A 21,075-nucleotide genomic window follows, 5' to 3' on the forward strand; every position below is an offset into this window, starting at 1 on the left:
CGATACCCTGGAGGGTTGCCCTCTGCCTGTGGGTTGAGCATGGAAAGGGGAGCTGCCTGGCTTGCCCTCCCTGCCCCAGGAATGTCAGCTGGCTGAGGAGGGAGCCAGCAGCCAGTCATCAGGCCCAGGTGCACACGCCACTGGAGTCCAGGACGGGCCCTGCCTCACATGAATGGTGGCACTGGCCCCTCCAGTAATCCCATGCCCAAAGATGCCCTCCCTGGCCTGCTCTGTGCCTTGGGGACCCCCCTTTATCCTTCCAACCTTCCTGGGTCTGGCCCGTGTTCATCTCTCTGGCCGGCTCTGGGACAAGTCGTGAAACAGCAATTGTGTTCTTTCGGCCACTGAGCATTGGAATTAAGTCTTATGGTATTTCCATTCAAAACTGACATGGTCCGATGTAAAGACAATCTGTAAAACTCATGATCACGATTGAAGGCTTTTTCTTCAGAACATTAAATAGCAAACAGGAAACACCCCAAGAGAGACTGCAAAAGAAAGGGAAAGCTTTATATTTTGGTTCCTTGAAACAGCATTTTCTTTTCCTGCCTTTGAACCGGGGACCCCACGTTTTCAGTTTGCACTGGGTTCCGCAAATTATGCAGCAGATCCAGCTTGTCAGTTTTGTTCTGTTTGTAATTTCCTGTGGTTCATTTTCTCACCCTACAGAAATGTTCACTTTTCCACCTAATTTTGCACTGTTCCTCAAAGAGACTCCCCAGAATGGTAAAAGCTTCAATCACCTCCCGCATAAGCCGCATCCGCCGCAGCACCCCCAATATCGACTTTATCTTGAGCGAATCCACCGCGGATTAATGTTTATTTTCCTTTTACACTTTTTCGTCCAGTAATCCTGCAGAGCTCTTAAGATCAATGGGGGGGGGGGGGGGAATCCCTTGCAAGGGAGTGTCATTTCAAAAATTAAAGGAAATCGCTGGCACCAGAGGGGGAGCCGGAAACCGACAGGGGGAAGTCGGCGAGGGGTCCGGGTCCTGGGGAGGGAGCCCCTGAGCAGGCGCTTCGGGCCCGACCTGAGCTTGGACGCGTCTCCTTTAAGGGGCGGGTCCGGGGCGGAGCCTGGCTGCGGCCCGCCCTCCCAGACTGCCCCGCGCGCGCCGGCAGTTTGGCCACGTCCCTGGCCACGTCGCGCCCGCTCTCGCCATCTTCGCCGCTTCCTCTCAGGGGCCGCCGCTGCCGCCTGAGCCGCCGAGCCCCGGGGCCGCCGCGCCGACCGCCGCCGCCATGAACATCTTCCGGCTGACCGGGGACCTGTCCCACCTGGCGGCCATTGTCATCCTGCTGCTGAAGATCTGGAAGACGCGCTCCTGCGCCGGTGAGCGGCGGGCGACGTCCCGGAGAGGCTCGGGCGCCAGGCCGGGTCGCTCTGAGGACCCGCCGACCTCGGCCGCCCCGCGGCTCGCGGGCCTGCGGCGCCCGACACGCCCCCCTCGACCGGCCCGGCGGGCGCCGGGACCCGGGGCGGGAGGGAACATTGCGTGGCGTTCAGGCCGGGCGGGGTGTCGCCGTGCTGGGCCCCGTTCGGCGCGGGGTCGACTCCCGAACTTGAGCCGTCGGGGCGGAGGAGGAGCCAGCCGGACTGCGCTGGGCCCCATTCTGTCGGAAAAGTTTGGATGGGGCGGGGGCCGGGGGAGTCCGGCTGGCGCGCCCCCGCCCCCCGCCCGCGACTTTAATGGGTGCAGCACCGCGCCGGGGGGGAGGGGGCGGGAGGGGCCGGAGGTGCGGGGTGCCCGCGAATCAATGGGACGGGAGGGAGGAGGATGGGCAGGACCGCGGCCCGCTCGGCCTGACGTGGCAGCCAGGCCAGCCCGGGAGGTGGAGCGGGCGCGGGGAGGTCACCCCGCTCCCCACCCTGCCCCTTCGACGACTGGCCTTTAGGTTAGGGTGTCGGGTCAGGCCTGTCCCTGGGCTGCCGTGGGCTTCACCCCAGCTCTGGGGTCCAGGATCACGCCCGCCACGGGAGTGGGGGGGGGGGTGTGAGGAGGTCTCTTAAGTGAATTTCTTGGGGACCGTCAGTGCTGCTTTGAGAAACGAACTAGTTTGTCGAACTCCGAGTGCCTCCATCTAATAACGGGTTCTCTTAAGCCTGCGGCGCCGGGTACCGCCGAGGTCTCATGTGGTCTCCTGTAATCCTCACTCCACGTCACCAGTGAGTTGGCGACTCCCTCCTCTGGAGTACACATTTCATGCATGCATTGCCGGGAGGCAGTGAGACACATCTTCCCCAGATCCTAGCTGTGAAGTTTTACATCGCATTAACCCTAGAAGCGTAAGAGCGGCGACGTTTTCAGTGATGTCTTAAAATGCAGCGTGGTCTTTAAACGTGTTTTTGATGCCATGGCCCCAGTGAAATAAGCTGAGTTCAAGAAGCCAAATGTTCGCAGAGGCCATAAGAGACGGGGAGGCCTACAGGACCTGGGTGGCAGAGATCCCATTTACCTGATTGATTTCTGAAATTGCCCCTTCTAGAGTAACACCCCACATCTTTGCTGTCTTCAGGAGTCGCCTATCTCCCCAGAACATACCCGAGATGGAGGAAGTAAGCAAAAGCAAAAGAGACCTTTGAGCGATCAAAATGGGCATTACAAAGTCCACGTACCGAAACCGGTGTTGTCTGGCTTGGAGGTGATCTCGCAGTTCGTACCTGTTCTGAGAGGTTCAGTTGTGTGGTTTCCAGTTAAAGCAGAGTAATTGCAGCAGTTGTGGTAGCTGACACCGAAGCACGTGCTGTGCGCTAGGAAGGACGCTAACTGCTTGACCGAGCTTATCCCACCCAGTCTTTAATCTTAGGGCTGAGTGCTGTTGTCCCCGTTCTGTGGAGGAGGGAACTGAGTCTTAAGGGAGATGAGGAAATTCGTGGTAGAGCCCGGATTGAAACACAAGCAGCGTAGCTCACAGTGAAGGCTTCTGAATCAATGTCTGTTTTGGCCTAAGTAACGTTAGTTCAAACGTTTGATGCAGACCGGTAGTTTAGGTCATGTTTTTGTTGCGTTCAGGAAATTTTTTTCTCCTGCCTTATTGAAATATGATTGACACAGAACATTGTACTAGTTTTGGGTGTGCAACATAGCGATTTGATGTACGTATATATTGTGAAATGGTCACAACAAGCTTAGTTAATTAACATCCGTCACCACACATAGTGAACCATTTTTTTTCTCGTGATCAGAACTTTTAAGGTCTACTCTCCTGTGAACTTCCAAATGTACAGTACAGTGTTGTTAACTATAGTCATTGTGCTATACCTTCATCCCCAGGTCTCATTTTATAACTGGAAGTTTGTACCTTTCAATCACCTGTACCCATTTCATCCACCCCTCAGTCTGAAGATATTACTTTTAATCTTGATTTTTGCTCCAAAATTTTTGTGTGAGTCCCTTCATCTTTCACGTATTTCTCAGAAACCCGTTCTCTGTCAAGTCCTTAAGTGTGGAAGCATGTTGTCTCTTAAATATGTATCTAAACTAAGATGTTGGGGAGAAGCTACCGCACCTCCAGGTGTAGAATTTTTTTTTTTATGTTTATTTTTTGAGAGGGAGAGTGTGAGCAGGGGACGGGCAGAGAGAGAAAGGGAGAGAATCCCAAGCAGGCTTCATACTGTCAGCACAGAGCCAGCGGTGGGGCTCGAACTCATGAACCGTGAGATCATGACCTGAGCTGAAATCAAGAGTCAGACACTTAACCGAATGAGCCACCCAGGCCCCCAGGTATAGAATTCTTAAGGAAACCTTGAGTTATATAGAGAAAGTGAGAGGGTTTGCTATTTTGTTCATTTTTTAATATTCACTATTTTCATTTGGGAAATTTAGGAGCATTTAGGAAAACTGAAAATATTTCCGCCAAAATAATAAAGAAGATAAATAGTTAAGTTCACGGGTGTTTGTCAAGTATTCCTACAATTTAATGCTCTAGTTATAGGGCATTATTAAGCTTCTCTTTGTCGGACTTAGGATCATTTTAGTTCTTATACATGAGATTCCTGGCCTTTTAAAAATCAGAATCACCAAGATGATTTATTCAGAGTTAAATGCTAAATTTGACTAGCTGCTTTGTTTTTCCATTCTAAATTATGAAAGTTGTTTAGAGGCTTTTGAAGGAGTAAGAATTTGATAGGAGTTTCTCAAATAACTGGAATAAGAGACATGTACATTCAGGTTGTGTTTCTCGCTTTGAAAATACTGGTATTGGGGTTCATTTTTAGGATTTTGGCACCTGTTCTGAACATGCCTGCAGCCAGAACCATGGGGCTTTTTCCCTTAGCCTAAGGGCTGAGATGGGTTAGTGAGGAAGCTGGAGATTCTGTTTTCCTGAGCATCTAGTTTGAGAATGAGCACCTTAAAGGGCCTGTTTTAAAGTAGGGACAGGAGAGCTGATCTCAGCATAGCTGTGTTGAATTGGCAGTCTCCTGTGCCTTTGTCTGCCATTGTCATTATAGAGGGGTGCCCGAATGAAATGTGACTTTTCTCATATGCTTGAACCTTCGTTGCACCCGGATCCACAGTATGCTGAAGTTATCACTATCCGTGTCCTAAACGCTGACCTGGATAGCCTTGGGAGAACAAGCCTTGGATTGTAGATGAAGAACTTCCTAGCAACATTTTCCTGTAGGCTGGCTGATAGTTATTAATAGCGCTCTATCTGTTGTGCTTAAATTACTAGTGGGGTCCTTCTCAGATCCATGACTCCCAGCAACCCTCTCCTAGTCTCTCCCCTCCCCCGCATCTACTGCTTTGATTGTTGTTAGCTGTGGTTATGTAGGTTGTGTTATAGACTTTTATCATACTAAACATGACAGGAACATACAGTGTCCCTGCATTTCTCATGATTGGATAGCTTATAATTTTGAAGTACAGAATCTCATCTTTTATTGTGGTCATGGTGTACTTCACGAAGCTTTTGTATTACATTCCTAGCTCCCTCTTTGTAGCAGCTGTCACCTCTCTTCTTTTGAGTGCCAGTCTGTTGGCTAATCATTGCTCTCAAACATCTGTTGACCACCCACTGATTGCAAGGCACTGGGGACACAATTCAGAGCAGCTATCAAGGTCTCTGCTGTCGAGAAAGTTGCAATGGAGTTGAAATAAGACACGTATAAAAAGATAAAAATAAAGGGTATTAAATATTAAACTGTGTAGACATTAGGGGTGCGTGGGTGGTTCAGTCGGTTAAGAATCTGACTCTTGATCTTGGCTCAGGTCATGATCTCACCATTCATGAGATCAAGCCCTGAGTTGGGCTCTGCACTGATGGCATGGAGCCTGCTTGGGATTCTCCGTCTCCTCCTCTCTCTGCCCCTTCCCTGCTCTCTCTCTTGCACGCTCTCTTGCTGTCTCTGTGTCTCTCTAAATAAATAAATAAACATTAAAAATAAAAATAAACCATGTAGACAGTAAATCCAATAGGTGTGAAATGGCTAGAAGGATCCCAGAGAAAGGACCCTTGACTTCCTGGCAAGGAGTATGTAAGACCTATGTGAAGAAAAATATGAAACTTTCCTGGTGGACACAGAAGATGACCTGAGTGTATGTTCCTACTGTGGTCCTGGATAGGACCAGGCAGGCTGGTAACGAAGCAAGATGATTCATCTTCCCAAATTAATTTACTGATTCAGAATATCATCAAAGTTAAAAGACAGTAAACTGAGAGAAATAATCTGCAATATATCTAAGTGACAAAAAGTTAATATACATAATGAAACATTCCTACAAAAAAAAAAAAAAACGGATAGAAAAATAGGCAAAGTTGGCAGTTCACAGAAGAATAACAGAAGGCCCGTTAATCATGAAAGAATGCCCAGCCTCACTAATAGAAACTTGGACAGTAAAACAGCAATGCATACCATCATTTGCCTGCTGGGTGGGAAAAGACGTTCAAAACATCTAATATATGCAAAGGTGCAGAAGGGCATTCTCATCTGGTGTTCTTGAGTATGAAAATTGGCATAGCCTTCCTAGGGGAAATCAGCAAAACTTAAAGTTGACGTTTGTATATTTTATCCCAGCAATTCTTAAGAAGCTGAACTACAGAAACCTATGTATGTGCACAAACTAGCTATAGGTGTGAAGATGTTCCTTGTACCTAAGTATGTACAAAACACTGTTTATAGATAAAAAAGATGTTTGTGCAGTACTCATAAGAACAAAAATCATCAACAACCCAAATGTCCGTTAATGGAGTGGTTGCTCAAATGTTGGTACATTCACACTATGGAACATTATGCAGCCATTAACAAGAATGAGCTAGAAGTATTAACAGGGGAAGATAAGAGCTTAATTAAAAAAAAAAAAAAAAAAAAGAAACTATACAAAAAAACCCAGAAGGTAAATCTGAGATGTTAAGTTAAAAAAGCAAATTGTAGGAACCCCTGGCTGGCTTAGTTGGAGGAGCATGTGACTCTTTATCTCAGGATTGTAAATTGAAGCCCCACGTTGTATGTAGAGATTACATAAAAATAAAATCTTAAAAAAAAAAAAAAAAACACAAAAAACCTTTAAAAAAGTTGCAGAGCAAAAGATTGTATGGACCCATATTAAGGGGCAAACATATATGCAGGTACGTATACAAGCACATGTATGGAAAGGGGCTTTTAAAAAGCCTGGAAAGTTGCATTTAAAGTGGAGGTGGGAGGGATGTTAAAAGGTCCTTTTGCTTTTTATTACATATATTTTAACCCAGTTGAAATTTTTAATTAAATAGCATGTATTTCTTTGAAAACAAGAGAAAACGACAAAACAGTACGTAGTAAGAGCTGTCATTTATCAAGCATTTGCAGTGTGGCAGGTATATAATATAAAACACTTTTTCTCCAACAGTCCCATCGAGTTAAGATTTGTCCCCATTTGACAGACGCAGAAAGTGAGGTGAGGTAGGGGGGCAATGTAGGTAATGGGCCCAGGCTTATCCTGTGTGTTCAGGGGTTGAGTTTGAACAGAGTCCATTTGGCTCCAGAGCCTCTTTTTCCCTAAGTCACAAGAGTTGTGTTATGCATCATTTCCTATTAGCCTGCTGTTCCAGGGAAGGTTCATGGCCTTTAGGAGATAGGAGAGGATCGACTTCTTTAGAGACAGTGGGTCCAGAGTGGGGTGCCAGGGGCCCTTGTTGAATGCTGCCCTGCAAACTGTCCTGGTGCTTTGACCTGTGGGGCTTGGTCGCAGCTCAGCTGTTACCAGGACAAAAATAATTCTTGGGAAGCTTTTCTTTTTGGCTGAGGGTTCTGTTCTATAAACCAGTGGGAATATAAGAGAGTCAACTTTTAACCTGCAGCCCAATTTAAAGTAATGTACACTGTAGTCTATAGTCGTAGGATTTTATGAAACTTAACTTGGCCCAATGGGAAAAGACAGAAATGGTGTTAGGTTTAATGACTGATTTCCACATAACAAGTTCTACTCCTTAATACGTATATTTGGTGCATTTGGTATTGGGATGGCTGTTTCAGAAACATTTAGAGTGAGTATTGAGAGCTTGACCTGCTAGTATTCACATGCTTTGGTCTCAAAACAGGGAGAAAGTGACTGAGGGAGCCCCTCAGGCTTTGCAAGAGGTCCCCGCCCACAAGGCGATTCCTGCCGCTGCCCCCTCTGTCTTCAGCTGGGATCCCTGCCATCTTGTGAAGACAGGACTGTTTTTCTGTTTTAAAGGGAAAGCTGCAGCTTGTTCATGAGGATCCCAGACCAGGACGAATGGGATAGAAGTGCACAAGCACATTCAGGTCTCCAGCACAGCAGTTCCTGCATGGATTCTGCACCACGAGACAAGCTGCAGGCCACACGCCGCCTGTCTCTCTTCTCTCCTGCGCAGGGGGCGCTCCTACCCTCTGGTTGGCAGTAAATTAGGGCAGAGCCCAAAGAACATTGCCTATTTACAGTCGTAGAGATGGTGTGACTTGGAAACTCTTTGCAAGTGTTATTCCAAAATGAATATTTACCCCATGACATGAAAATAAAACGAGTTGGTTTTGGTTTTTTTTGACCATTTGTTCATTCATTCAGCAGGTATTTTCTTAGCCCTGCTGTGTGTCAAGCCCATTGCCGAGCACAGAGAATACACAACAGAAAAGACATGACCCCAACCTTTGGAGATCTCCGCGTCTGTGGGGAAAGAGGGAAGACAGGCAACCAGATAATCACAGTGTATTTTATAAGACCGTTAATAGGAGCTAGGGCAGCAGCTGCTGGGAAGGGGTTCCCATTATGTACTTGCTGAATGAATAAACAGCACCAAGGGAGGTGTCTTCAAAGACAGCTTGCCAGGGGAAGTGATATGTGAATAGGGTCTCAAAAGGGAGTGGTAGAAATGATATGAGAGTCCTGGATTTTTGCTATAGGAATGCTGAAAATGGGGACAAAATCTCAAATGTATCTGGCTTCCAAAATTCCATTAGAATAAATCCTTTGTAATAAACTTGCCTGTATGTACCCTATAATTTTTTATTTAAAATGTTGGAGAGAATCATATAGGAAGTGAACTGGGAATTTCTCAAAGCCTCAACGGATCTCAAATGTGAACTGCATGTTCCCTTTCCTTTCCCCTCCCTTCTCTTCTCTCTGTCCCATGTCTCTTTGTGAATGACAGCTTCATTATTCTCCTTTGGAACATTGATCTTTGATAAGAAAAAGAAGCTCCCCATTACTGGGGAAGACTAAAAGGAGCAGAATGTCTGTATCTCCACCTTTGACCCTTGAGATTGGTTACTATTGATCTAGAAGGAAGAGAGTCAACTTTTTCTTCAGTTTCTGTTTGGGTGTTTTGTGAATAGACTCAAACTACAAATGTTCATAGGTAGTAAGTAACATTCTTGTATCCAGGCTTTGAGTTTCAACAATGGGCAAAAGTGTTTGATAAAATATCATTTAAAAACAATGTGATTTGGGGGCACCTGGGTGGCTCAGTCAGTTAAGCATCCAACTTCTGCTCAGGCATGATCTCATGGTTCATAAGTTTGAGCCCCGTGTTGGGCTCTGCACTGACAGTGGGTTGACTACTTTGGGTTCTCTGTCTCCCTCTTTCTCTCTCTCAAAAATAAATTTAAAAATATTAAAAAAAATAAAAACAATGTGATTTTCACATCCATAGGAGTATTGCCGGTAATTACGTATTGCAGCGACATTTCCACTAAATACATGCTTACTTAAATGTCTAATGGGGTGGGGCGCCTGGGTGGCTCAGTCAGTTGGGCGTTCGACTTCGGCTCAAGTCATGATCTCTCCGTCCATGAGTTTGGACCCCACGTTGGGCTCTATGCTGACAGCTCAGAGCCTGGAGCCTGCTTCGGATTCTGTGTGTCTCTCTCTCTCTGCCCCTCCCCCACTCATGCTCTGTCTGTCTCTGAAAAATGAATAAACCTTAAAAAAGTTTTTTAAAACGATGTCTAATGGGGTGAAGTTTGCAATGTAGAGGAGGGTGGGTGGGTTCTGACCTGGAAAGATTCCGTTTTCTTCATGAATTCGCTCAATCTTCATCTGAAACCCATAGTTCACATCCTTTGTCACATAAATACCTGGCCACATACAGATGTCAGAAAAGCTTAGTGCACACGCTATGTGACCTTCGGTACTTCCCCCAGCTGAGTCACGTGCCGCAAGAGCACTCTGGAGGTGGCCTGGTTGTTGGAGGTGGAAACAGATTCAAAGATTTTATTTATTTATTTATTTATTTATTTATTTATTTATTTATTTATTTATTTATTTTTGAGAGAGACAGAATGTGAGCAGGGGAGGGGCAGAGAGAGAGAGAGAGAGAGAGAGAGAGAGGGAGACACAGAATCTGAACCAGGCCCCAGGCTCCGAGCTGTCAGGACAGAGCCTGATGCGGGGCTCAAATTCACAAACTGCGAGATCATGACCTGAGCCAAAGTCAGGTGCCCCCCAAACTGTTTTTTTAAAGTGCTGCTTTTGAGGACTGGCTGTAGTGGCAGGTTCCCACCCTTCTGTCGTTGCATCCAGCATCCACAGCAACATTTTTATGGTTGTATGACGAATCTAAGAGGTGGAATTTTTTTAAATGTTAACATGTTCAAGAAATGCTGCCCTTGCAAAGTAAGCCACCTTGGGAGGCCCTTCCACTGCCCCCGGGGGTTACTGCTCAGACTGTTACCTGAAGCAGTGCACCTAACTGGGTTCCTCATCTGCTTAATCGGGTTAGATTCCAACACCATCCCCTGAAGGATTTGTCACCATGAGATACATTGTTTTAAAGTGGAAAGAAAGATGCTAAAGGTAGCAGACCAGTTATAACACTAACAGCGGAATTAGTGAAATTATTCCCGTCTAAAGTCTTTGAGAAATATAATGTTCATTTGAACAGTACACATCCTGGTATATTGGTGCTGGCATAATTAAGGCACTTTTCGTAGTTACCTGGCATGATAAGACTGCAGAGTGGTTAGAACCTCCCCGGAGGAGCGTGTTCAAAGATGTTAACTGGAAAAGAAAACAAAAAGAATGTTAAGTGAAAGGAAAAGTACAGCAGCTCTCCTTGACGGAGTCCTCCCAGACGTGAGCCACTGACCCTGGTGCCCACTCCCCGTGTGCGCACTTCCTGCAGTGTTCTCCGCAGGAAACAGCCAGCTCCTCTCACAGACACTTTGCTAACACTCTCCTTTTGTTTCTTTAGGTATTTCTGGAAAAAGCCAGCTTCTCTTTGCACTGGTCTTCACAACTCGTTACCTGGATCTTTTTACTTCATTTATTTCATTATATAATACATCTATGAAGGTATGGTATGACAGCCAACAGAATGCATTTTATCCATGGTTCACAGGCTGATGGAAGCTATGAAGTTTGGGCCAGTGGCGTGCTTAAACGTCTTCTAGAGGGATGTCTAAACATGCTGTTCTCAACGTAAGCACTTTCAGACCACCTTGTATGTAGAAGTGGGAGTAGTGTTATCATCAAGCATATTTTCTGTTTCAAAGCAGAATCTATTTAATTGAAGTGCTTCGCACTTAGAGATTTTTTAATCTTAAATTCCTTGAGCATGATAAACTTCTAAAGCTCTTGATAACCCTGTGAGAAAGAGGGGTGACTATTATGTTTTCAAGCAGTGGGAAATTACAGACTCCCTGGGAAACCCAGCAGGTTGGTTCAGAACTAGAAATGAAAGCCACCAGCGCTCCTCGCTGCGGTGCCTGTTTTGCTGTTGTGCGAGGGATTGTGTGCAGGCTTCTACTTTTTTTTTCCTGTTAAATCCATGTTTTATAAACTTCTTTATGGGCCATCTTTATTGCTTTTGCCATGCCTAAATAACATCCGTACCATCATTTACTTAGTGTGTTCTTGAAACCTTTTACCTTGTCCTAAGCATTAGTATCCATGGCGTTAGTGTCGTTATCCACTTGAAAAAAAAATGTGTAGTTATTAAAATGCAGAATGTTGGGGCGCCTGGGTGGCTCAGTCGGTTAAACGTCCGACTTTGGCTCAGGTCATGATCTCACGGTCCGTGAGTTCGAGCCCCGCGTCGGACTCTGTGCTGACAGCTCAGAGCCTGAAGCCTGCTTCAGATTCTGTGTCTCCCTCTCTCTCTGACCCTCCCCTGTTCATGCTCTGTCTCTCTCTGTCTCAAAAATAAATAAACATTAAAAAAAAAAATTAAAATGCAGAATGTTTGTGGACCTTTGGGGGTGCACGTGTTTCACTTGCAGAGGCCTCGGTTCCACACAGCCATGGAACTTACACTTCCTGAACACCCACAGCACTGGCCCTCCCCTAGCGCTGAGGACAGGGCAGAAGCTAAGAAGGAAGGCCTACTGTCTAGTTGGGAAGGGTAGACCGATCATCCCAGCACCAAATGAATGACTGCAGTTTGGGATGGGTACTGGGAAGGAGAAGTATGGGGCTCTCACCTTGTGCAGGAGGAGTCTCATTTCTTCCCTCATTCATTCTGCGTAGCTTACTGAGCACCTGTGTGCGGGGCCCTGTTGTCAGCGCTTGTCGGCACACCCGAGGAAGCAGCGTTTAAGCTGAAGCCTGTTGTGGCACTTGAAAAACATTTTTTGTAAACACACGTAGGGGAGACAAAGAAGTATTTGGACCTGAGGTCTTTGCAAAAAAGCAACTTTGAGTTACCTGTAATCATTCCATTCTTCATTACTAGGTGATGGGAGCCTCGTCATCAGGAAATAGTTTGCTTACTTAAAATGGCTAGGTCCCTGCCTGTTGTCCAGGCAAGTTAAAGCTGCAGGTATTAGAAGCGTGTGAGCAAGAATTTTCCTCCATTCCCCTCAGGATACCTAGCTTTGGAGGGCTCCTTCTTGTTTGATTCTAGTTTCCAGGTATGTCCTGAAAATCAGAGATGTGAGGGCCAAGTTTTATGTTCTCATGGCTTTGGCTTTATTTACATTTATTTTGAGAGAGAGCACAGGAGTGGGGCAGAGAGAGGGAGGTGGGGGGGAGAGAGAATCCTAAGCAGGCTTTGAGCTGTCAGCATGGAACCTGATGCAGGGCTCGATCCCATGACCGTGAGATCATGACCTGAGGCGAAATCAGGAGTCCGACGCTTAACCGACTGAGCTGCCCGGGCGCCCCTCATTGCTTTCACTTTAAAAGCCAAGCATTGGTGAGAGGAGACAACAGCTGCTTTCCCTAGTGGCCACCGAAGCCTTTGCGGACATGATCTTGGCTGGCGGAAGGCCGGGTGCTGAGGAGGGAACTTGACATAACTTGGTTGGATGTTCTGCTGGCGGGGACTCTCTGTATAAATGTATATATATTTTGTTGATACATGTAGATGATATGTTATTTTATTCATATATGCACACATACACACATTTGTATGTGGAGAGAACTCCTCACAATATAAGTAAGATATTAATCTTCCTTGATTTTTTTTTTTTTTGGTAGTTTGGTATATGGGTATGACCAATTTTAATACCTTGTTGGCTATTTGCAAATATAATTTCATGATGAGGTGCTGGGGACAGTTTAGTGTCTTTGTTTCGTTGTTAAGCATATGACGGGGTTTGATGATTGCTCTCCTTTTCCTGTTAAGTCCTTTGCCCAGATGTTTCCTCATTAGGTTTCACCAGGTGGTATTCCCAGGGATAAGGAGTCCCAGGCAGTGTAGTTGGTACCCCAGTCGTTCCTGTCCATAAGCTAAACCTGCCCTGGTTCTTGGGCCTAAAATTCCACATCCCGAAAATTGCTGTAATTTCAAAATATCAGACTTTTCCTTTGGGTTGGATGAATATATGGTGTTTGGCCTTTTGAACGTGGAAGAACATAACTGGGTTGTAAGCCTTTGAACAGCTGCACCTCTATGGGAGCTCCCTTATCGCAGGCAGCTTTTGGTTTTGCTTTTGTTATGTTACCAGACAAAATTTCATAGAAATGATCTGACTTTTCTGTGTTAAAGTAACACACTGTCAGCACAAATGGTCATTGTAAAGTCAAATGTGAGTTACATGGTATCTTATCTTTACACAAGCACTGGCGGAGGGGGTGTGTGCTAGTTTTGAACTGCATGGAGTGAACTTTGTGTTCGTTTTTTTTCTTAAGCTGCTATCTAATAGTTTGAAGTGAGATTAAAAATACACGCTTGGCGGTTTCTTACAAAGTTAAATGTACACTTTTAACATAAGATCAGCAATCCCATTCCTAGGTATTTACCCAAGAGTAATGAAAACTTAGTTTCATACAGATGCCTGTACGTACATGCCCCTAGCAACTGTATCTCCCGTCCATCAAGCTGGACACGACCCACCTGTCCTGTAACTCGTGCATGGACGGACAGACTGTGGTAACACGCACGCAGTGAGCCGCTCCTGGGCAGCAGAAGAGAGCCGTGGTTACTACACGCGGTGGCATGGTTGGATCAAGAAGGCATTAGCTGCGTGAAAGAAGCGGAGACATACCATATGATTCCATTTATGTGGCATTCTGGAAAAGGCAAAAACTATGGCAACCAAAAATAGATCAGTTATTAAAAAAAAAAAAAGAAAGAAAGAGGGGCGCCTGGGTGGCACAGTCGGTTAAGCGTCCGACTTCAGCCAGGTCACGATCTCGCAGTCCGTGAGTTCGAACACCGTGTCAGGCTCTGGGCTGATGGCTCGGCGGAGCCTGGAGCCTGTTTCTGATTCTGTGTCTCCCTCTCTCTCTGCCCCTCCCCCGTTCATGCTCTGTCTCTCTCTGTCCCAAAAATAAATAAACGTTGAAAAAAAAATTAAAAAAAAAAAAAGAAAGAAAGAAAGAACAGATCAGTTATCGCCAGAGGTTGGGCCTGAGGGGGGAGGGCTTGACTCCAAAGGCGCGGCATGAGGGGGTTTTGGGGGGTCACAAGATAGAACTACTCTGTGTCTTGATCATGGTGGTGGTTATATGACTCATAGAAGTATACACCCCCAAAAAATGAAGTTTATTGTCTTTAAGCATCAAAATAAAAAAGCTAAAGAAATAAATCTTGCCTTTCTGAGCATACGAATGATGTAGAAGGAAGCCAAGGGAGTTGGAACCGCCGTGAAGTATCCGTGACTTGGTGCTTTTCTCGTTCTTAGCTCATCTATATCGCCTGCTCCTACGCCACGGTGTACCTGATCTACATGAAATTCAAGGCGACCTACGATGGAAACCATGATACCTTCCGAGTGGAGTTCCTGGTGGTCCCCGTGGGAGGTCTCTCCTTTCTAGTCAATCACGATTTCTCTCCTCTTGAGGTGAGTCAGGGGGCTAGTTAGTGGGCATGTCTCCTTCCCCAGGGAAATAGCCGTGTTTGCAGATAACGTGGGACGGTTCTGTTTTGCTTGTGTCTTCTGTTTGGCAAGCTTCTGGGGCAGCATATACTATTTGGTGTAAATAAGTCACAGACGGGAATAAAGCCCCCAGGTATTTGGGTGTCTGCTGATGGATTATTGCCAGATTCTCCCCTAGAACATAAAGTAGGCGTCTGCAGTAGTGAGCGCAGTGCCTTGCCTGTCCGAGTGCTGGAAGAACGTGGTCTTCTCTCCACTCTGACCCAGCTTTTGTTTCCTCTTCACGTAAGGGTGTCGTGCATGGATACCACGTGCGAATCCCCTCAGCAGCCTTGCTGCGCTCTGGCGTTCAGGGGGAGTGGTTGGCATGGCGCCCTGCGCTGCACAGAGCCGTGCCTGCTCCTAGGTGCCTCGCCCTTCCCTTCGTGTCTTGGGGAAACTGCCGCTCATGGATTCAGACACTCAGGGCTCCCCGCGAGGCCTTCTGTCGTCGGCATGAATAAAGTGCCGTGTGGGGCAGAGAGTTTGCATAATTACAATTCCCATTACTTGCCCCTTTGATTTAGCCACACCGAAAAAGCCTAAAGAATAAGAAAGATGATGAGAATCTTGAGATCCTCTGGGAAGGAGACCAGGCGGTGAGGCAGACCAGCAGTGGGAAAGGGGTGGCCCCGGCTGTCAGCGTCGTGCGCCCCGGCAGAGAGCAGCGTTCACTCGGGAGCCTAGATTCGCAGTGGGTCAGGCTTATCCGGGAGAAACGTGTCTGTAGATTCACAGAAAATTGTACAGGGAAGGAGATGTTGGAGAGACGAGGTCATGAAAATTCACACCGGCCGAGGCGTCCATTTACCCAGCCTGTCATTGGGAGTGTCGTGCCTCTTAAACGTAGCTAAAGTTTCTGTGATTTATCAAACTGCTAAGCTACTCTGTTTGTGCTCAGATGCCCAGACTGCTGTTTGAGCTGCTCCACGATAAAGCAAGAGTATTTCCCGTGAGCTCACGGTGGGTACTGACCGAAGCTTGTGGTTTCTCTTACAGATTTTGTGGACCTTCTCCATCTACCTGGAATCCGTGGCTATCCTTCCCCAGCTCTTCATGATCAGCAAGACAGGGGAGGCGGAGACCATCACCACCCACTACCTGTTCTTCCTGGGCCTCTACCGCGCTCTCTATCTCGTCAACTGGATCTGGCGCTTCTACTTCGAGGGCTTCTTTGACCTCATCGCTGTGGTGGCCGGCGTCGTCCAGACCATTCTGTACTGCGACTTCTTCTACTTGTACATCACAAAAGGTACCTCGGGCTACGTGCTCCCCGCCCTGTTCCTCCCGCCGCGTGTTTTCAGGAGCGACCTGGCCCAGCACGCTCCTAATCTGGCGCTCGCTCCAAAAGCACAGCTCGTTTCAGAAAAACATTTTAACGACCATCAAATAAAATTCTGGATCGAGGTTTTCAGCCTTTTTTCTTTTCCGAGCTTTATTGTTTTTCTGTGACAGCATGTTTTTATTGTAAAAAATTGAATTAGCTTTCATCATTCTGAAAACAGTCACCTGAAACCCTAGCACTCAGAGATAGTTGCTGTTAATGTTTCGGGAAATGTAATTCCTGATGTGTCTATGTGTATACACAGATGGCGGACTTTTAAAATATACGTGCTATTCTGTAATCTGGGTTTTCTTCCCCACTTACATGTTTTCAAGTCAGTAGATAGAAATCTACGTAGTTTTCAGTAGCCATAGACTATTTCATTATGTGTATTACCATAATTTACTTACTCAGCCCCCTGTTCGTGGGTATTCAGGCTGTTACTCATTAGCTGCTATTAAAATCCAGTGCTTAATCGGTATCCTTGTATATATACATTGCCCCATTTATGTGAATATAGGACATGCAAACGTCACAGTAATCTGATGGGGGAAGAAAAGACATATTTATGCATGTGCACACAGATGTAAGCATATAGTTTTAGGGGATTCAGGAACCCCTGAAACGCAGCCACTGACCCAGGCTAAGAACCCTTGCTAAACAGCTATACGGTATGATTCCTAATGGCTAGATATAAGAGCACATAAATCTTCTCTCTTTTTTAACCTCCAATATTTCATAGGCTTTTGTCCATAGTAACAGTTACATTTTAATGTATGTTGAATCAGGTGAGAAAGTCATAAAACGCTGCTGTGAATTTGGTGACAATTTCAATCGAATGTGTTTCTTAAATTCACTTGCTGTGGCATTGAGGTACATGAAGAAATTTCGAGTGTATGTGTGCATGACATATTCATAGCTCAGAGGGTTCTGTTTATTGACACCAAAATCAAATGGTTGTTGGCGCCAAAAGCTTGTCTCCTTGGACCTTATTCTGTAGTGTCTTGAGTGTGACAGGCCTCTGGGAACGGGAAAAAGGAAACTGTAAGCCTATCAATAGCAGTAACCTTTTGTTTTCTCTTCCTCTCTTTAAAATCCTAGTACTCAAGGGAAAGAAGCTCAGTCTGCCAGCGTGAGTGCCAAAGACCACCACCAGCATCTGTCCCTCAGGGTGCTCGGACAGAGTTCTTACCACAGCAAAGGCACAAGATGCTTGATACGGAAAATCAGAAACTTAACTCTTTTGTTCAGATAGTCATCAGTGGCTCTGTAGGAACCCCGAGGAAAAGAGCCAGAAGGTTTCTGTTTAATGCATCTTGCCTTATCTTTTTTTATTACTATGTACAAAGATTTTTTTACACAAAGGAACTTAATGCTGTATTAATAAATTCAGTGTGTAGCTTCAATTGGGGTAGTTCCAAAAGTGAAGATTTTGTGAGGAATAAGTGCAACCTTTTTTTTTTTTAATTCTTTGAAATTGTTGATTCTTTGTGTCTGCAATGAAATTGTACTCCCTTGACAGTTGGTAGATTATATATTCTTCCATCTATCAAACTTGCATTCCACTATATTTATTTTTTGCCAAAAGATGAGTTATATTTGTTTGAAATCTGAGACACTATGTTGAATTTGGTATATCTGTTCAAATTTCTTCCCACCTAACGTGGACATCGTTCCTCGGACATGACAACACTACACGTAAGGCCGGTAAGGATGGCTTGCAAGTCTTCTGGTTTTCATTACCAAAATTTTAAGATTCTGAACGTAGAAGGAGTCAGGTTTAAGAGTCCCCAGTGGTGCCCGCCCTCTTCTCCTGCTAAGAAGAGTCAGTGTGAGACCGTCCCCAGGATGTCGAAGAACTTGGTGGACAGGGGTTCTAGGCCACTTGCCACCCAGGTGTGGGATGTGAGGGACGTTGATTATGTCCTCTGAGGAACGGAACCCAAGCAGTCACCTGTCACCTTTATTTTCACTTTCAAAAGATTACTACAACCATGTCCATGCTCAGATTCACACGGTTTTTCGTATCACTTTCGGGTAGTAAATTGATTTACGTTTTTTTCTTAACTGGCAGCACCAATTGCCATTCCTTATACTCTTTAGATTTTTTTTGTTTTTGTTTTGTTTTTACTGAGCTCTTGCATGATTTATCTTGTTACCATCCTAAATAAACATCTTATTAAACATAGAACAAATTGTCTTTTTTTTTTTTTTTTTTTTTTTTGTGAATTAGGCTTTTGGACTATTCTATGTCAGGATGACTTTTTTCATTTTTTGATTGGCTACAAAAGCTCAATATAGGGCCATAAACATTTACTGTCCACTAATGAATCTAAAACTATCTGTATTTTGAGGAAAAATTGGAGTTTTTCCTCCTGATTTTGCTGTTTTATTGACCTGCTACATTTTTTTGATTTTATGCAAAAGCGTATGACTTTGTTTTTATGTGATGCACCATAAAATGTTGAAGTGTTGAATACTAACAGTGCTTACTACAGGATGTAGTATTTTTGCTTGCTGCATTAAAATAGTTTGTGGAAGAAGGGAGCTAGATGGGTTTTATTTTTATCTAGTGTGTCTCTTACCCTCTTTCTGAACTGGCAGTGTAACTGCGTAGTTTAACCTCTTGTCTTTCTCTCTCATCTCGCTCCCTGCCCTCCATGCCTCATGGTTTTGCTTTGGTGTATCCGTATGTTTCTAGCGTTCTAGTCTTGGTTTAGTTTGTTTTCATCCTCCCTGGAAGATTCTGAGAGCACGGAGGAAGGGTGGGAAATTGCCACAGAAGTGGAGCAGACTGCTTGCTGCCCACACTGGGGGTGGGTGGGTGGGAGGCTCACACTGTTTTTGTGCATGTAAATCAAACACGAGCTGGGACCACTTGGGGGAGAGCATAGTGCAGACGACAAGATCTGGGACCTCAGCAGGCCGCCTGGCTTGGGAAGTATCAACGCCTTCTCTAGTCACTGTGCCCACGTAAAAATAAAGCCGGCCAAGATGGGACCACCATTTTGTGGCCAACCAGGATGACATCTTCATAAATAGGGTGGCTGAGTGGGAGTACGGGACTGGGGCCGCGTCTCCGCACACATAGGAAACGAAGGCCTTGTATGATGCGCTTTATAAAGCACTGTTTCAGAGTCCCTTTCACGTCTCCAATAAAGGTTATCAGGTAATTATATTTTTTATCCAGGTGTTTTATTTGTGTGAATTTGTTTTAAAAGTGAAAGCATGAGAAATCCAGCAAAGTTAACCAGTTTGCCCACTGAGTGATCATTCTGTGAAAAGCTGCTGGCTGTTTACAGGTGCTAATCCGTTCCCTGGTCCAGTTCAGCCGCTGTCAGAGTAACGTGTCCTGCTTCCTTGCAGTCTGGTCACGAGGGAAGTAAGTAGGTAGAGAAAAGGTTGGGGGGGGGGGAGGGGAAGGTTGCAGGTGGAAACCCTTGGGAGAAGATCCAGTCCAGTTTTTCCTAAGATGCCACTAGGTTGGATGACTCCCTGGAAAGGTCAAGCACAGATTTCCTTTCAATAGAAATCACAAGTGAGGGGCGCCTGGGTGGCTCAATCGGTTAAGCTTCCGACTTTGGCTCAGGTCATGATCTCGAGGCTAGTGGGTTCGAGCTCTAGCTCGGGCTCCATGCTGGCGATGCAGAGTCTGCTTGGGATTCGCTCTCCCTCTCTCTGCCCCTCCTGTGCTCTCTTGCTTTCTCTCAAAATAAATAAATAAACTTTAAAAAAGTGGTTAAGGGCGCTTAGGTGGCTCAGTCAGTTAAGCGTCCAACTCGATTTTGGCTCAGGTCATATCTTACGGTTTGTGAGATTGAGCCTCTAGTTGGGCTCTGTGCTGATCGCGCGAAGCCTGCTTGGGATTTGGGATTCTCTCCCTCTCACCCCCCCCCCCCCAATAAATAAACTTAAAAAAAAATCCTAAGTGGTTAGTGGGAACCCTGAGTAAGAAAATCACAAGCTTTGGGATCAGCCTTGTTTTAGGAGTCTCAGCTCCTCACACTCTAGCTCTGTGACCCTGGATTAACGAGTCTCTTCCCTCTGTTACCTGCAGACTCTTGCTGTAGGATTTTTGTGAGGTGTGAATGAGCCCATGTCTGTGAAGCTCAAAATAGAACTTGAGGCACACACATTAAGTGCTCAGCACCTCTGTGACCCCCTGCTCCCCTCCCATTGTGCTTAGTTTGGGGACAGCTGCCTTGCAAGCTGGCTGGAAACCACTTCTGGCAGGAGTTCCTGGGGCCTATTTGAGAACACTGGTCAATTTTGCCCTTGTTGGGAGAGCAATGCATCTGCAGACCTTGACTCTTAAGTACCTTCCCCAAACCACCTGAGTGCCATCTAACAAGAGCTGATTGAATTGGGGCTCCACGTGGGCTTTTTTTTCTCCTGTGTCCTTCGCCCTCTAGTGACTGAATGTGGAATTAGCAAGAAACGCGCCCTGCTCAGTACAGGGGACACTCCCTTTACCCCTCTGAGTTAGCCTTTGTAGCGTGGCGGCGTCTTGTATAGGTGCTGTGGGTATTTCTCCTACTGATTCTGAAACAATTCCCTCTTAGCATTGGATTTTAAAGAAAGTTGCAGCATAATATAGCACTAATCTTTTAAAAAGACAGGGACACTTTTTTACAACATTAGAATATTCCAGGTCTCCACTCCTAGTTTCACCTCGAGCACTTAATTTAAAAAACATTTTTTTCTTAATATTTATTTTTGAGAGAGACACAGAGCATGAGTGGAGAAGGCGCAGAGAGAGCGGGAGACACAGAATCCAAAGCAGGCTCCAGGCTGCCAGTGCGGAGACCGACACGGGGCTTGAACTCACGACCCGTGAGATCATGACCTGAGTCAATTGGATGCCCAACCGAGTCACCCGGGCGCTCTGATCGCCTTGAGCACTTTAAAGGTGAAAGTCTCAAGGCAAATGTTACACTACACTTGACTCTATTACCAAAACAGAATGGAAATACGCAACATATTTATTCTTCTACTAAGGGTTCTAAGACAA

At 45.7% G+C, this 21,075-nt stretch overlaps 1 protein-coding gene and 1 long non-coding RNA gene across 2 annotated transcripts; one reads left to right on the forward strand and one right to left on the reverse strand.

Annotated features, from left to right (window-relative positions):
• The first annotated feature begins 1,129 nt into the window (after positions 1-1,129).
• On the forward strand, positions 1,130-19,242 carry KDELR2 (KDEL endoplasmic reticulum protein retention receptor 2). Its single transcript, XM_011290425.4, has 5 exons — positions 1,130-1,333; positions 10,633-10,733; positions 14,507-14,665; positions 15,740-15,992; positions 17,166-19,242. The coding sequence occupies exons 1-5, from the start codon at positions 1,243-1,245 to the stop codon at positions 17,198-17,200; spliced, it is 639 nt and encodes a 212-aa protein (XP_011288727.1). The 5' UTR covers positions 1,130-1,242; the 3' UTR covers positions 17,201-19,242.
• LOC109495105 lies at positions 9,787-13,944 on the reverse strand. Its single transcript, XR_006591318.1, has 3 exons — positions 13,717-13,944; positions 10,377-10,439; positions 9,787-9,998 (listed from the first exon to the last, which is right to left on the reverse strand). It is a non-coding gene; the product is annotated as an uncharacterized LOC109495105 (long non-coding RNA).
• Positions 19,243-21,075: the final 1,833 nt, after the last annotated feature.

Source organism: Felis catus, chromosome E3 (genome assembly GCF_018350175.1).
Source record: "Felis catus isolate Fca126 chromosome E3, F.catus_Fca126_mat1.0, whole genome shotgun sequence".
Lineage (NCBI taxonomy): Eukaryota > Metazoa > Chordata > Mammalia > Carnivora > Felidae > Felis > Felis catus.

Bases quoted from the DNA above. Each gene is read 5' to 3' on its own strand.
- KDELR2 (XM_011290425.4), top strand. From the start codon at position 1,243: ATGAACATCTTCCGGCTGACCGGGGACCTGTCCCACCTGGCGGCCATT. The intron at 10,734-14,506 runs GTATGGTATGAC...TCTCGTTCTTAG, and splicing joins TATATAATACATCTATGAAG to CTCATCTATATCGCCTGCTC. The intron at 15,993-17,165 runs GTACCTCGGGCT...TTAAAATCCTAG, and splicing joins CTACTTGTACATCACAAAAG to TACTCAAGGGAAAGAAGCTC.